Source organism: Mobula hypostoma, chromosome 9 (genome assembly GCF_963921235.1).
Source record: "Mobula hypostoma chromosome 9, sMobHyp1.1, whole genome shotgun sequence".
NCBI classification, from domain to species: Eukaryota; Metazoa; Chordata; class Chondrichthyes; order Myliobatiformes; family Myliobatidae; genus Mobula; species Mobula hypostoma.
In genome coordinates, this window is record NC_086105.1 from 113,712,108 (window position 1) to 113,726,382 (window position 14,275).

The 14,275-nt window shown below is 39.4% G+C and overlaps 1 protein-coding gene across 1 annotated transcript in view; it reads left to right on the top strand.

Moving 5' to 3' along the window:
• Positions 1 to 8,375: 8,375 nt before the first annotated feature.
• The window catches only part of radil (Ras association and DIL domains), a 96,418-nt gene continuing 90,518 nt past the window's right edge, over positions 8,376 to 14,275 (top strand). The window contains exons 1-2 of the mRNA XM_063058950.1: positions 8,376 to 8,504; positions 11,815 to 12,371. Coding sequence (XP_062915020.1) covers positions 8,431 to 8,504; positions 11,815 to 12,371 — 631 coding nt within the window. The 5' untranslated portion in view covers positions 8,376 to 8,430. The remainder of the gene's footprint in view (positions 8,505 to 11,814; positions 12,372 to 14,275) is intronic.

Sequence of the window (14,275 nt, forward strand, 5' to 3'; positions counted from 1 at the left end):
TACTATTTTAATACAGTTATTAACCCACTTAATATAAACAGGTTAATAATTCTGTTGAAGTAACACACAAAGGCATTTAAACAGTAACTTATAGTGTACCACAAGTTGAAATTAAATCTGTCTAAGTAATTACTAAGGAATAATCTATTTTGGCTCACTTATTTGAAAAGGAATTAAAAATATCTGGTTCATGTTTTTCCCATGTGCTCAAGTGTCTTCAAGTCAGTCAAGGACATTAACTTTTCTAAGGAAATTTGTATTTTCTACTGAATTCCTGCTATATTTTAACTCAAGCTTGACTTGTTAAGTGGGTGAATTTGTTTTACTAGCCACTAACAAAGAGATTCATGAGCTCTCCTTCTAGTTGCTAAAATCCAGTATTGTCCTTGAACAACTTTGCTGAGTAAATTTGAGAGACATCAGCTTGACACAGACAATTCTGGGATTCTATCCATTCTTTCTGGAAGAACCGAGTTGCTTTATGAAACACTGCCTCTAGATTTTGTTGAGATCTGTAAAGAGTTGTGTATAGAACCAAATTACACCTCAAAGCTGTGACAAAAGAGAACGCTGTTTGGAAATGTTTATGATTACCCAATGCTGAATCAAATACGTGATGCATTATGAGAATTTTAGTCCACAAGCTACTGATGATTCCAAGGAATGGGATTCCCTTAATGCAGCACTACTGTTAACCCCAGAAAGAAAAATAAAAGAAAATGTTCTGTGAAACTCACTTCAGGAACCTCTAACCCAAGCTGCCTATAACTTGGAGTGATCTTCACTCTTTTAACTCCTCTTTTAACTCTTTTATACTGTCTGCAAGATGATATTGTTGAATGTTAACTCTGCATGACTTGAATGTCAAATGAACCTTTGATACTGACTTTAGATCTGATTAAAATGTAAGAACTGAATGTTTTTGCATCTATATGTATGTGTGATTTGGTGATTTTGTGCTTTTTATATTCAAGATCATTTATAATCCTTTTAATAATTATTCGTAATAATATATGGAATACGTCACAGTTTGTATTGTCATGTGAATGATTAAAGAGCAAGGGATGTTCAGCGGTTCAATCTGAAAAGTCTTCTAACAGTATTTGAATGAGACCCTGGGAATAGATTAGATTAAAGACCACTTAATGAGCTCTGAAATAAAATCTCAATTTGCAGAACTGACTCCCGACATACTCTTTTTTTCATTGAAAACATCTTGTGCATCAAAGCCAATACTGGGCATAATAATTATAACCATAAGGAAGCTGTCACTTGCTGGACTTGAGTCACTTCTTTGTCTTTGTTCTTTTGCCCCCAGATGTTAGTGAAGGGAACATGGATTAGGGTAGATTGGGGTCAGTGTACTTATTTCCTGACTTGATTTGTTGTGGGCTAGAGATATAGAGTCCACCTGATTTGCTTCTCTTTATAATAAAATGAAAGACAGGTTAAACTTCAGTTTAATACTGTGGAAACAGAGCCCAGTGAATCAGCAGTAAGGTCAACATTTTACTCTGTTTAAAACTACTATTGCGTTGCCTTCTTAACTTTCATAAGGGAAAAGTTGCAGGAGTTAGGAAAGTTATAATTTATCCACTTCTGCCTCATCATCTAAACAGATTCCAATTGCTAAGTTTCCCTATCACCTTTACTCAATCTATTAACTAAGTCTAGATCATTTTGCCTGACATTGTAAAGTGTACTTAAAACTGAATTATGGCAACAGAAGAAATTGTGAGAGTGAAAGTTACGTTGGAAGTGGTGAGTAAGGGCGGTGTTGGGAGTACTGTACCATCACACAGATGCATCAAGGCATAGACTGGACTTTCCGATGGAGCGGAGAAGCTGAAGACCTATGGTTCACATAGGAAAATGTTGAAACATTAAAGTATTGAAACATTGAGCACTATGATCAGTTTGGACTAGTTCAGATGAGTAGTATTTCTATAACCAGCCTTTTTGTGAAAATTTATTTGAAATGGCTGAATTTTTCACAAAAGATATACAAGTTTTAAAATAGAAATTACAAAAGAAATAAAAACTGCGCACACATAATAAGAAGAGAATTGTAAAAACTACAATTATTTTATTTTGAACAATTCCAAACAAACTATTGCATAAGAAATTTATGTATCATCCTTGTCAAAATTATAGCTTTGATTTTCAGTTTTTCATTTTAACGAGTCAGAGTCATGGAGCTTCACAGCATATGTTTCAGCTTCACAGAAATTGGTCCTTTGTCCCACTTTTTGCTGATCTACACTCACTTGTCTGCTTTGGATTTGTATTCTCCCTTTCCTTACCTATTTATGTGCCTGCTCAAATGTCTCTTATATGTCGTGACTGCATTTGATTCCACTGCCTTCTTCGGCAGCAAGTTCCCAGTATCAAGTACTCTGTTTAAAAAAAACCTTTCCCCTCAAGTCCACTTTAAAAGCCCTTCCTCTTATTTTAAACTTATGCCTGACCCCCTATTATGGGAAAATGATTCTGTCTCTACCTTATCTGTGCTTCTTATGATTTTATATACCTATAAGAAATCATTCCTCAGCCTCCTTTGCTCAGAGGAATACCCCACCTATCCAACCTATCCACATAATCAAAGTCTTCCCACATCTTGCTGAATTCTCTCTGTATTCTCCCCAATGCAACCACATCCTTCCTATAGTGTGGCAACTAGGTCACAAACTTTGAATCATAAAAGCATCCTTCTACCTCATCCTCTGCCTTCCATCACCAAGATAATTTTGGATCCAGCTAGCTAGCTCACCTTGGATCCCATGTGCCTTAACCTTCTCGAATAGCCTACCACGTGGACCTTTGTCAACTTTCTTACTAAAATTTATAGACAATGCCTACCGTCCTGCCTACATCAATGTTCTTAATTAACTTCTCAAATAGCAGAGCTAAATTCCTTAAAAAGGATTTCCCCAGTGTAAATATGTGCCATCTCTAATCAGTCCCTGTATCTCCAAGTGTACAGAAATCCTATTTCTTAGTACTTTCTATAGTAATTTGCCTACTGCTAAATGAAGTAGGACTCATCAGATTGTAGTTATTTACTGTGTCCTTGCTGCCTTCTTATTAAAGGAACATTAGCTACTCTGTAATCTTCTTGTCCTCACCCATTAGCAATAAAAATGCAAAGATCTCTGTGAAGGTCCCAACTATTTCCTCCCTTGTTTCCCATAGCAACTTTGGATAGATCTCACAGACCCTGGAGATTTCTCAACCTTTATGCATCCCACTAGGTCTAACCAATCATTTTGATTAATATTGAACTGCTCCAGAATACCCATGTACCCCACCCTGAACTGACTTGGTAAGTACAAATGAGAAGTTTTTTTTTCCCCAAAAATACTTTATTCAGAAATATTACAGAATAAAAATAATTACATACAAGAAAAGAAAACCATTCATTGACTGTAAGTCCTTATTCAATACAGTTATTAACAATAAAATTTTTCGTTGACTCTGTTCATTTACAAATGAAAGATGTTTACAGTAAATCATGCGTTTACTCTCAACCCTTGGTCAAGAGTTAAAACTTATTAACAATCAAAATTTTCAACAATAAAGGCAGGCAATGGCTCTAATACTTTTCCAAATTAACAATTCCACCCACTCCTTGGGCACCATGTTGATTATCTGTCCACACCGCTGATGAGGGTAGGTCTCCTCCCCACCCAACCTCTCCCCCTCCTACGGGTGATGAACGTTAAACTGTGGTCCTTCCCCACTGGGCCTTCGCGGTGAGAAATGAGAAGTATTCATTTAGAACATCACCTACCAACACACATATATTACATTACCTCTTTGGTCCCTCAGGGACTGACTCTGGCTACCTCTTCTTGCTGATATAGAATATTCTGATATTAGACCATGATGTCCTCATAATCTAATTTAATCTAATAAAACACACAAGAGCAGAATTAGGCCATTCAGCTCTTTGAGTATGTTCCACCATTCTATTATAGCTGATGTATACCTCTCTACCCCAATCTTCTGCCTTCTCCCCATACTCTTTAACACTGACCAATCAAGAAACGATCAACCTCTGCTTTAAATATAGCCAATGACTTGTCGTCTGCAACTGTCTGTGCAATGAATTCCACAGATTCACTAGCAACTGACTAAAGGAATTCCTCCTTATCTCCATTCTAAATGAGGCTGTGCCCTCTGGTCCTGGACTCACCCACTATATCCTCTCCACATTACTCTATCTAGACCTTTTAATATTCAATAGGTTGCAATAAGATTCCACCCCCCACCCCCATTCTTCCAAACTCCAGAGACTACAGGCCCAGAGTCATCCAACACTTATCATACATTGACACTTTAATCACTGGAATCATTCTCATAAACTTTTTCTGGACCCTCTCCAATACCAAAACATCTTTTCTTAGGTAAAGGGCCCAAAGCTACTAAAGTGTGTTCTAAGCAATGCTTCATAAAGCCTCAGTGTTATATCCCTGCTCTTATATTATAGACCTCTTGAAATGTATGCTAATACTGCATGTGCCTTCCTTACCATCGACTGAACCTGCAAGTTAACCTTTAGAGAATTCTGCACAAGGACTCCCAAGTCCCTTTGCACCTGGTTTTTGATTTTTCTCCTTGTTAAGAAAATAATCTATGCCTTTATTCCTTCTACCAAAGTGCATAACCATGCATCCAACACTGTATTCCATCTGTCACTTCTTTGCCCATTCTCCTAATCTGTCTAAATTCTTCGGCAGCCTCCTTGCTTCCACAACACTACCTATGCACCACAAGCCTTCGTATTGTCCACAAACCTGCCATCTCTGTCATCCAAATCATTGACACACAATGTGAAAAGAACTGGCCCTAACACTGATCCCTGCGAAACACCACTAGTCAGCAGCAACCCAACCAGAAAAGGCCCTCTTTATTCAGACATTTTGCCTCCTGCCAGTCAGCCAATCATCTATCTTCACTGTAATGCCACGGGGTCTTACCTTGTTAAATAGCTTGATGAAAACAGAGAAGTAGAGAAATTTCTTTAGCCAGAGGGTGGTGAATTTGTGGAATTTATTACCACAGGCAGCTGTGGAAGCCAGGATATTGGGTGTACTTAAGGCAGAGCTTGATAGGTAATTGATTGGACATGGGATCAAAGGTTACAGGGCAGAAGGCCAGGGAGTGGGGCTGAGGAGAGAAAAAAAGAATCAGCCATGATTGAATGGAGCAGCATACTCGGCGGGCCAAATGGCCTAATTCCGCTCTTCTGGTCTTATGCGCGGCACCTTGTCAAAGGCCTTTTGAAAATCTGAGTGAGCAACATCCACTGACTATCCTTTGTCTATCCTGCCTGTTATTTCCTCAAAGAATTCCAATAGATTTGTCAAGCAAAATTTCCCTTTAAGGAAACCATGCGGACTTAATAGTACCATAATAGAGTCCAAAATCTTCCCAACCATTGAAATCAGGCTAACTGACCCATAATTTCCTTACTTCTGCCTCCCTTAAAGAGTGGAATGACATTTGCAATTTTCCAGTCCTCCAGGATGGGGTTCTCCTTAATCTTTGTTGTCAAGGATATTTCACTGCAAATTTTTGCCCTAATTTCTCTCTTAAATTGTCTTCTAAACACTCTGCAGTCCTCCCTTGTCCTTTTATTTCCTGATCAAACCTTCAATGCTCTTTGTCATTAAATGTTCCCTGATCTTGCCGTTTCTGCCTTTCATCCTTACTGGAACCTGAACTCGGTTTTATAGCCTCAAAAATATATATTTACAAATAATATTTTATTTATGTTTTCCACCATTCTCATATTTAAATAGCGTTAGAGATGTAATAAAAGATAATCCGATAGATAGTTCAAAGCAAAACCGTGGTACAGCGGGAGCAGGCGAGAATCTGGTTCCTTCTGTGGAAGAATCGGTGCGGGTGCGATAGGCCGAACGGTTTCTCGGTGACATACATCAAAGTTGCTGGTGAACGCAGCAGGCCAAGCAGCATCTATAGGAAGAGGCGCAGTCGACGTTTCAGGCCGAGACCCTTCGTCAGGACCCGCAAACAACAGGAATTCTGCAGATGCTGGAAATTAAAGCAACATACATCAAAGTTGCTGGTGAACGCAGCAGGCCAAGCAGCATCTATAGGAAGAGGCGCAGTCGACGTTTCAGGCCGAGACCCTTGGAACCTGAAATCGATGCAATAGATCATTCTCACCTGTAGGTGGCGTGTCTGGTTTAAGGCAGCAACTCCGCGTCGCCTTTTCGTTAACCCCCGTGACGAGTGAGGAGGAGGAGGGCGCATTAGCACTCGGTGCTTCGGGGTTTTCCGTAAGTTCTCGGGAATTGTTGAGAGGCGAATCGGCGCTCGGCAGTTCGGGTATTTCCGTGAGCTGTCGGGGTCCTGGCTTTGAAGTGTGGCTTATCATTCGATCACCTGGAAGATGAGGGGAGAGGGCAGAATGGAATGAAGAGAGAAGCAAGCAGAATTGCATGGCCCCACGTACGACCAGGAGGAAAGGGGAGCAAATGACAAATAACGAGGTAAGCGTGGTTTTGCAGAGGGATGGGCAGAAGCGCAAGGGTGAGAGAAATTGGGGAGGGGGGCGGCAGGCAAGCAGAAGGATAATAAAAACAGGAGAATGCATGTGAGAAAAAGAAAACATGGGAGAGTTAGAGGAGATATCCAAATGCAATGCCCTGGCTAAAATTAAGAGGCAAAATAAACGGAAAAGAAGACGCAAAATATAAAAGGTGAGCTGGTGTAACAAATACCAGAGGAAGCTGTTTAGTAAAAAAACGATGGGGGAATGACGGGGATTAAAGAAGAAGATAGATAGTTGGCTGGGAAGGAACAGGCGAGAGAGAAATGGCTTGGCCCGTTGCTATGGGAAACCGCCCCTGCGCGGTCCAAACCTTTCGGTCAGATGGAACTGCGGTCTGCTGCCAATCCAAACTTGCATCAACAGAAGCAGACGGCAGTTGCATCTCCACACTATGCAAAAGTTACGGCAGCATTTTTTTAATGTTTGGATTTGTTTTAGTTTTCGTCCTCTTTTAAATTTCCCGATCCAGCAAACCCAACGCCGGAAGCTGCACTGTTGCAATGCGGAGATGATTTGTAATACTAATTCGATTACACTTGCTTCTAATCCCCAAATCATTATGATTTAAAAATACTTCGATCTGCACTATATTACTTATTATTATTTTATAAAATCATATAAAAGTTATGTACAGAAGAGGGCCATTCAATCTATTGAGCGCTTGCGAACTGCAAAATCAAATCTCGCCAACCGAATCCAACATTGCAGCTTTTGGGCCATACATGTGAGTTCATGGTACCCAGTGGTGGTTTTAGTACCGTATTTCGATGGTCGCTATCTCTACCATCTTTTCAGGCTACGAGTTCCAAATCTCGACCACAATCAGGGTTTATTTTACAAACGTTTGTAGAATGTTTCCTCATTCGTCCTCTGATGCTTCTGTCAAATGAAACTGATGCTCTGTCATTTTCGACCCATTGCTAGGGGAATAAGCCCTTACTGTTTACTCTATCTAGAGCCTTCAATTAAAGCCACCCTTCATCTCTGACCTGAAGCAGGATCCCGACTCGACATACTGACTTTTATCTTTTGCCTCCAGTGATGCTGCTTTGACCTGATGAGTTGTTCCAGCGCTCTGCTTTGTTTTTGCTCCAGATTCCAACATCTGCACTTACTTTTGTCTTTCTCTCTCCTCAATCCCATTTGTTTCTATAAAAACAACCCGAGCTTTTCCAATCTTACCTCCTATCTGCAATTTTCCAGCCCAGGCAACATCTTTGTAAATCTTCTTTCCACCTTTTCCAATGCAATCACATCTTCCCTGAAATATATTAAGCTGAACTCCAGACGGTACTTATGTTGTGACCTAAGTGGAATTGTTTCTGGTTGTATAGGGTTCTAACATAATCTCCCTCCTCTTATATTGTATGCTTTGGTTAAAAATAATAGGTAGCAGTCCTTGCTTTCTGTCCAGAGTTGGCATCCAGGCCAGGTTTCAATCCATCAGTAAGTGATACTGGCATATCCAGCTTAAATAACAAAATATTAAAAATTGTATCAGATTTTAAATAGTCTATCAATAGTCAAATAGTCTTTTGATATTTAACAGATGATTTATGAAAGGGTAAAAGTACTTTCAAAGCCTTTCACCAACATGTACTCTAGGAAAAAGGGAGGAAAGAGCAAGCAATATCCTTTATAGACTCTAACCATCAATCAACCATTTGTAAACTTTTAATAGTACTTCAAATTTTTACCTTCAGTTATTGCTATTTTCATGTTAATTTGAAAGCACATTGACAACCACTTCCAATTTGCAATATTGCAGTCTTTTTACTTTTGCTTTGTTTGCAGATTTAGTGGAGCTGCTTAACGTTCATCATTTGTAGTTTCGAATAGTGATGTGAATGGTTCAAGGAACCAACAAAATATACAATCATGGGGTTACTTTCTGGAGGCCACTCCTTGTATCTGCAAAATGGTATGTGCTCTCATGTAATCAGATTTTTAAATATGTTCACAAACTGATGATTCATGCCCATGACAACTATGTTACTTTCCGGGTAAAAGCACATCTATCTAAAACAAAAACAGAAAATATTCGTCAGGTCAGGCCGCATGTGTTTTAAGAAAAGCAGAGTTGACATTTTTAGATTATGAGGACACGCAGTCCTCTTTTATTGTCACTTAGTAATGCATGCATTAAGAAATGATACAATATTCCTCTGGTGTGATATCACAGAAACACAGGACAGACCAAGACTGAAAAACTGACAAAAACTACATAACTATAACATATAGTTACAACAGAGCAAACAATACCGTAACTTGTTGAAGAGCAAGCCGTCAGGTCAGAGAGGTCAGAAATGAAAAGGAGACAAGAAGCTTGAAAAGCTGCAGGAGGGTAATATATCTGACAGGGTAAAACCTGGGTGACTATACGGATAATCTGTAAACAAGGTTAACTGTGCAGTGGGTAAAAGGAAGCAGATGAGTGTGAGAACATAGACATAAAGAGTGTGAGAGTTGCATAATGCAGGAGCACAAGCCCAGCAAATCAGGCTGGGCATCACCTCCACTCTTACAGAAAGTAAAAAAGATGGAAGTAAAAACACACTAAGCTGATAATGCAGATGGATGATTGATAGAGAGTGAGAAATCAAGCTGTAGAATTCAACGTTTGGTCCAGAAGGCTACAATATCACAGCCAGAAAATGAGGTGTTTTTCCTCAGGCTTGCATTGGGCATCACTGTGACAGTTCAGGAGACAATGGACCTGAAATGTTGACACTGTTTTGGACCTACTGCCTATTTTAAGATATTCCAGTTTCATTTTGGATTTAGAGCATCTGCAATTTTTTGATTTTTTTTCCCCCACTTGAGAAAAAAAATTTGACCTTGAAGCCAGGGCGCAGGACATTTGACCAATGCACATTCCCTAAGGTATTAATTTTGAGTGACAGCAAGACACTACCTATCCAAAGTAATCTGACACTGAAGTATATTGAACAAGAGATAGTGGAGTTGAATAAAGTACAAGAAATAGCACTCCCCTGTCAGTTACTACATATAGGAAACCCTGATGCTTTCAAAATTAAGTGACCCAAATTTCTATTTTGTAAGTACAAATAAAGAAGTCAACTCCAACTTTATATCAAGCTCTTGCTTTTTTCCACTGACAATTTACAGTACAGTAATAGGGTGCTTCTATTTCTTTTAACTGAAGTTTTTTTTAAGTGCAACAGTAACATAATTGTCTCTGTATGTTTGTCCCTGTGACCGTCTCTGAGTGTGGCAGTTTGTGTTTGTAGGCATACAGTAACTGTCTGGCTGTCAATAAGTTGGAGGTGGATTTGAGTGATGCAGGTGGAAGGATATTTTAGGTGCTACAATCTGAAGTGTTAGGCCCCTGATCTTGATATACTTATGGTACTTCATTCTGCAGTGCTTGATGCTCCTTAGGACCACACCACTGGCTGACATCTTTGCCACGAATATGACAAGTTTATGACTCTTAAATGGTCCTTCATTTCTCTTGTGCTTCTACTTACTGTTGCAGAAACTAGACCAAGTACTGCATTGGTGTGGCTTATTAGAGAGGATCCTTAAAAGGGCTAACTTTTGACAAATTGGCTTCATGGCTGACTACTGACAGCAGCGCATGATTCAATGACAAAATACCAGGCTGTGAGCTGCTCCCTTGTTAGGAAAAGTTGCTTTGTGAAAATTTGCTATAGCACAAGAAAGTTTCAAACAATATATAAACACTGTGGGTTGTGCAACATCTGTGGTGGGCTGCAGAATGGGGGGAAAGGAATTGTTAACTTTATAGGACTCAAGCTGAAACATCAACAGTTCCTTTCCCGTCACAGATGCTGCTCAATCTTAAACACAAGAAAGTCTGCAGATGCTAGAAATCCAGAGCAACACACACAAAATGCTGGAGGATCTCAGCAGGTCAGACAGCATCCGTGGAAATTAATAAACAATTGATGTTTTAGGCCAAGACCCTTCTTCAGGATCTCAAGAAAGATGCTGCTCAGTCTGCTGAGTTCCTCCGGTAGTTTTTTAAAACTTTTCTCCAGATTCCAGCATCAGCAGTTTCTCATGTCTATCATCAAGACATCATCTTCTCAGCCGTATCAATGCTTATATGACTAAAAGCACAGGTGCTAATGATCAAGAGACCAGAGCTGGGATATTGTAAAATCATACAACAGAAAAAAGTCACAGAGGTAGGGAGGGACAAGGATATTTTTCAAGATTAATATAAACGAGAGGTAGGGAGGGACAAGGATATTTTTCAAGATTAATATAAACGTGTATACGGACCAGGAGGAAATATAGGTTATTGAGCAATACTGAAGAATGAATTGGAGATAAACAGCATAGTTAGATTAACTTGTTATATGGATGATGTACAGTAGGTTGGAAGGTGGGAGGTTGACATTGGAAGCCTAAAGGTAACGAGCATAGATTAGGATTTCAGCAGCAGATGATTTGGGTATAATCGGACATTAGTGATGTTGCAAAGATTGAAGTAGGCTACCTGTATAATGCAGTGGATGTAATTTCAAGTTACTATGAGCCTTTAATTCAGATTAAGAAATAGTAAAGTTGAAGATCAGAATCAATGCTGAAAGGATATTTTTTGTCGTGAAGTCCTAAGATGCTGGCTTTGGCCTTTACAAACATTAGTGGATGAAAATTGTACTCACGTAGGGTTAGATGTTACAAACTTTACTCCTTCTCTCCTCCAGTATCATTAAAAAGGAACACTCTGCAACTGAAACACTGCTTGGTTGCTCTAGTCACATCCTGGAAAGCCTGCTAACTTGACAAAGTACAGGAGCCTGAGACCCACACCTCAGTGTTCTTCCCCACTGTCATCAGATTCTTGAACTGACCTGAAAAATCTTAACACTGTCTCAGACTATATATATTTTATTTTCCCTCTCTCAATTTTGTCCATGTTGTTATGTTTATTTTGCATAAGTGTAAGTTGTGTATAATTTGTTAATTTAATTTTATGTTAACTTATTCTTGCCCTCATCTTATAATGTACTGTACTGCTGCTACAAAAGCTAATTTTCACGTTTATACCCTGTGTATATATGCCTATGACAATAAATTTGCACTTTGTAACTGAGTATTGGATTGTAGATGAATTCCAAAAGCAATCCTTACATTTTGGAAAATTGGGTGTGTTGGGGAAGCTATATAGATTATTTGAGTGAGGTTGAAGTCATTTAAACCTACTTTATTAAGCCAATTTCCTTTTTTTTTCCAAGTTTCAGAACAAGTTTTTCTGACAGCATGTTTAATAAATTGACAACAAATATGTCCCAGCCATCAAAGAGCAAACTGAAGAGGCAGAGCCGTGCTTTCACACAGGTTCTATATCGGAAGCTAAGTTACCGTGAGCGAAAGTCAGCAGCTGATATTCCAGTGGGCATATTAGATGATCCTTCAGAGCTCTCAATCCAGCTTTCTGCACCCGGTATACTTAAGATCTTTGGCAATGAAATCTGCAATGGTGCAAACTACAAAAGTGTCCTTGCCACACCAAGGTCAAGTTCCCAGGAGCTGGTCAAAGAAGCCCTTGAACGGTACTCTGTGAATAAGACATCTGCCTGTGAGTACCTTCTATGTGATGTAATTGGAAGGTTTGAAGGGAATGACAAATGCTGGCGAACAGAGTGTCTCAGACCTTTGGGGGACAATGAAAAACCACTTCTCCTTCAGGATCTTTGGAAACCTAAGGAGGGATTTGCCAGAAGATTTGAGCTTCGACGGCGGGCTGAGGTAGAGGAAATGGCTGCAAAAGAGAAAGATACAACAACAGCAGGTACTGTACAGCATGGTGACTGCATTTTCTTGATTACACATACCAGTTTAGCGCATTTATATTACACTGCTAGAGTCCAGAATAACTATTTTACCTGTTTGATATGTATATAATATTTTGCCTGTTGTAAATTGCAAGAGTTAATTTGTGCTTATGACACATCCTCACATCTTGAGAGATCTGATTTATAGGATTGATTATCTGGATCACTGAGTGACACTTCCATGAGCTCTAAATCCTGCAGGTCAGAGCCTCATTATGGCTTTCAATTTTCATCAGTCTTTCATATGACATAGGAGCAGAATCAAGCCATTCGGCCCATTCAATCATCTGCAATATTCAATCACAGCTTATTGCTGGTGATTGCAGCCAGGTTCTCATTTCACCTCTTTTGGAGATAGCTGTTTCTAAACTACAGTTTCTGAGTATATTATTAATATTAATTCCATTAATTATAACACCAATTTAGTTCCCCTCCCCCATATAGACTGCAGTCCTCAACTCCCTCCCTTGATTTTCTACTCCCCTCCTATTAATTCCATCGTCACTTTGTCACTTCTATTGCCTCCCAGCTTCTGACACTACTCCTATTTGTTGTGTTTCTTTGTATGTATCCTACTTTATTGCATTTTCTGCAAGTTTCACATTTAGACCTGCATTGGTCCAGTGTATATGCATCTCTGTTTGTTGTGTATTTAATATTTCAGTAATATTTGAGTAATATTGTAAATATGTTCTTTTATTAGCTTTCTTCATTGTTTACACTATACACCACAAGTTCTATGTAAAAGTACATATTTAAATAGCATACGTCATCATGTCAGCATATGAAGTGTGTGTGCCTTGCTTAAAGAAAAAATGAACCTACACGAATTATCTCCTGACTCCCTTGTTTTTTCTTCCAATTAGTTTTATGTTTTGGAGTAACACAACATAACGGTGATGAATGGTTATTTTTAAAACCAACCCAAGATGCACAGTGAGACATTAGAGTTTTTAAGAAGTGCAGTTAGGCACTCAAGCTTTTTTAAAGTGCAGTGAGAAGTGGTTGAGTAAAGATAAAAAGCAGCACACCATATGATTCTTTGCAAGGGGAGAAGACGTTCACATTTAATAAAAGGTAGAAAACGGACAAATTCACAGGTTTATAAACAGTGAGTACCGGGTGATAATCATTTTTTAAAAAGAGCAGAAATGGCAAGCCACATTGAAAAGATTGACACATTTGATAAAGATAACTGGATACAGGTGTCCCCCACTTTTCGAACGTTTCGCTTTCAGAAGGTGTTTTCACTGTTACGAAAAAAAAATTCAGTGCGCGATAAAAGGCGGCGCACCCTGAGCAGCCGCTCTCCCCCGGATTCAGAACGGCATTGCTTTAACACGTGCCTGTGAGCAGCCGTTTGCAAGATGAGTTCTATGGTATCGGAAAAGCTTGAAAGAGCTCGTAAGGGTGTTACACTTACGGTAAAACTAGACATAATTAAGCGTTTTGATCGTGGTGAACGAAGTAAGGACAACGTGAGTTTGGCTTGTGGAAGCTGACGAAGAAGATGTTGAAGAGGTTTTGGCATCCCATCACCAAGAACTGACAGATGAAGAGCTGATGCAATTGGAAGAAAAAAGGATAACCATCGAAACCGAATGAGTAATGATAAAGTACAACTTTAATTTTGAAAGGGTACGTCAGTTTAGGAGATATTTGCAGGATGGTTTGAGTCCTTGAACTGTGTGATAGAAAAATGCGCGAGGCGCAGCAGTCAAGCAAGCCTTCCACATCAGCCATAGCAGACGACGAACCTCGACCTTCGACATCGAGGCGGGCAGAGATAGAAGATGATGAGCTGCCTGCTCTAATGGAAACAAATGACGAGATGACACCCCAGTGTACCACCACCCCAACC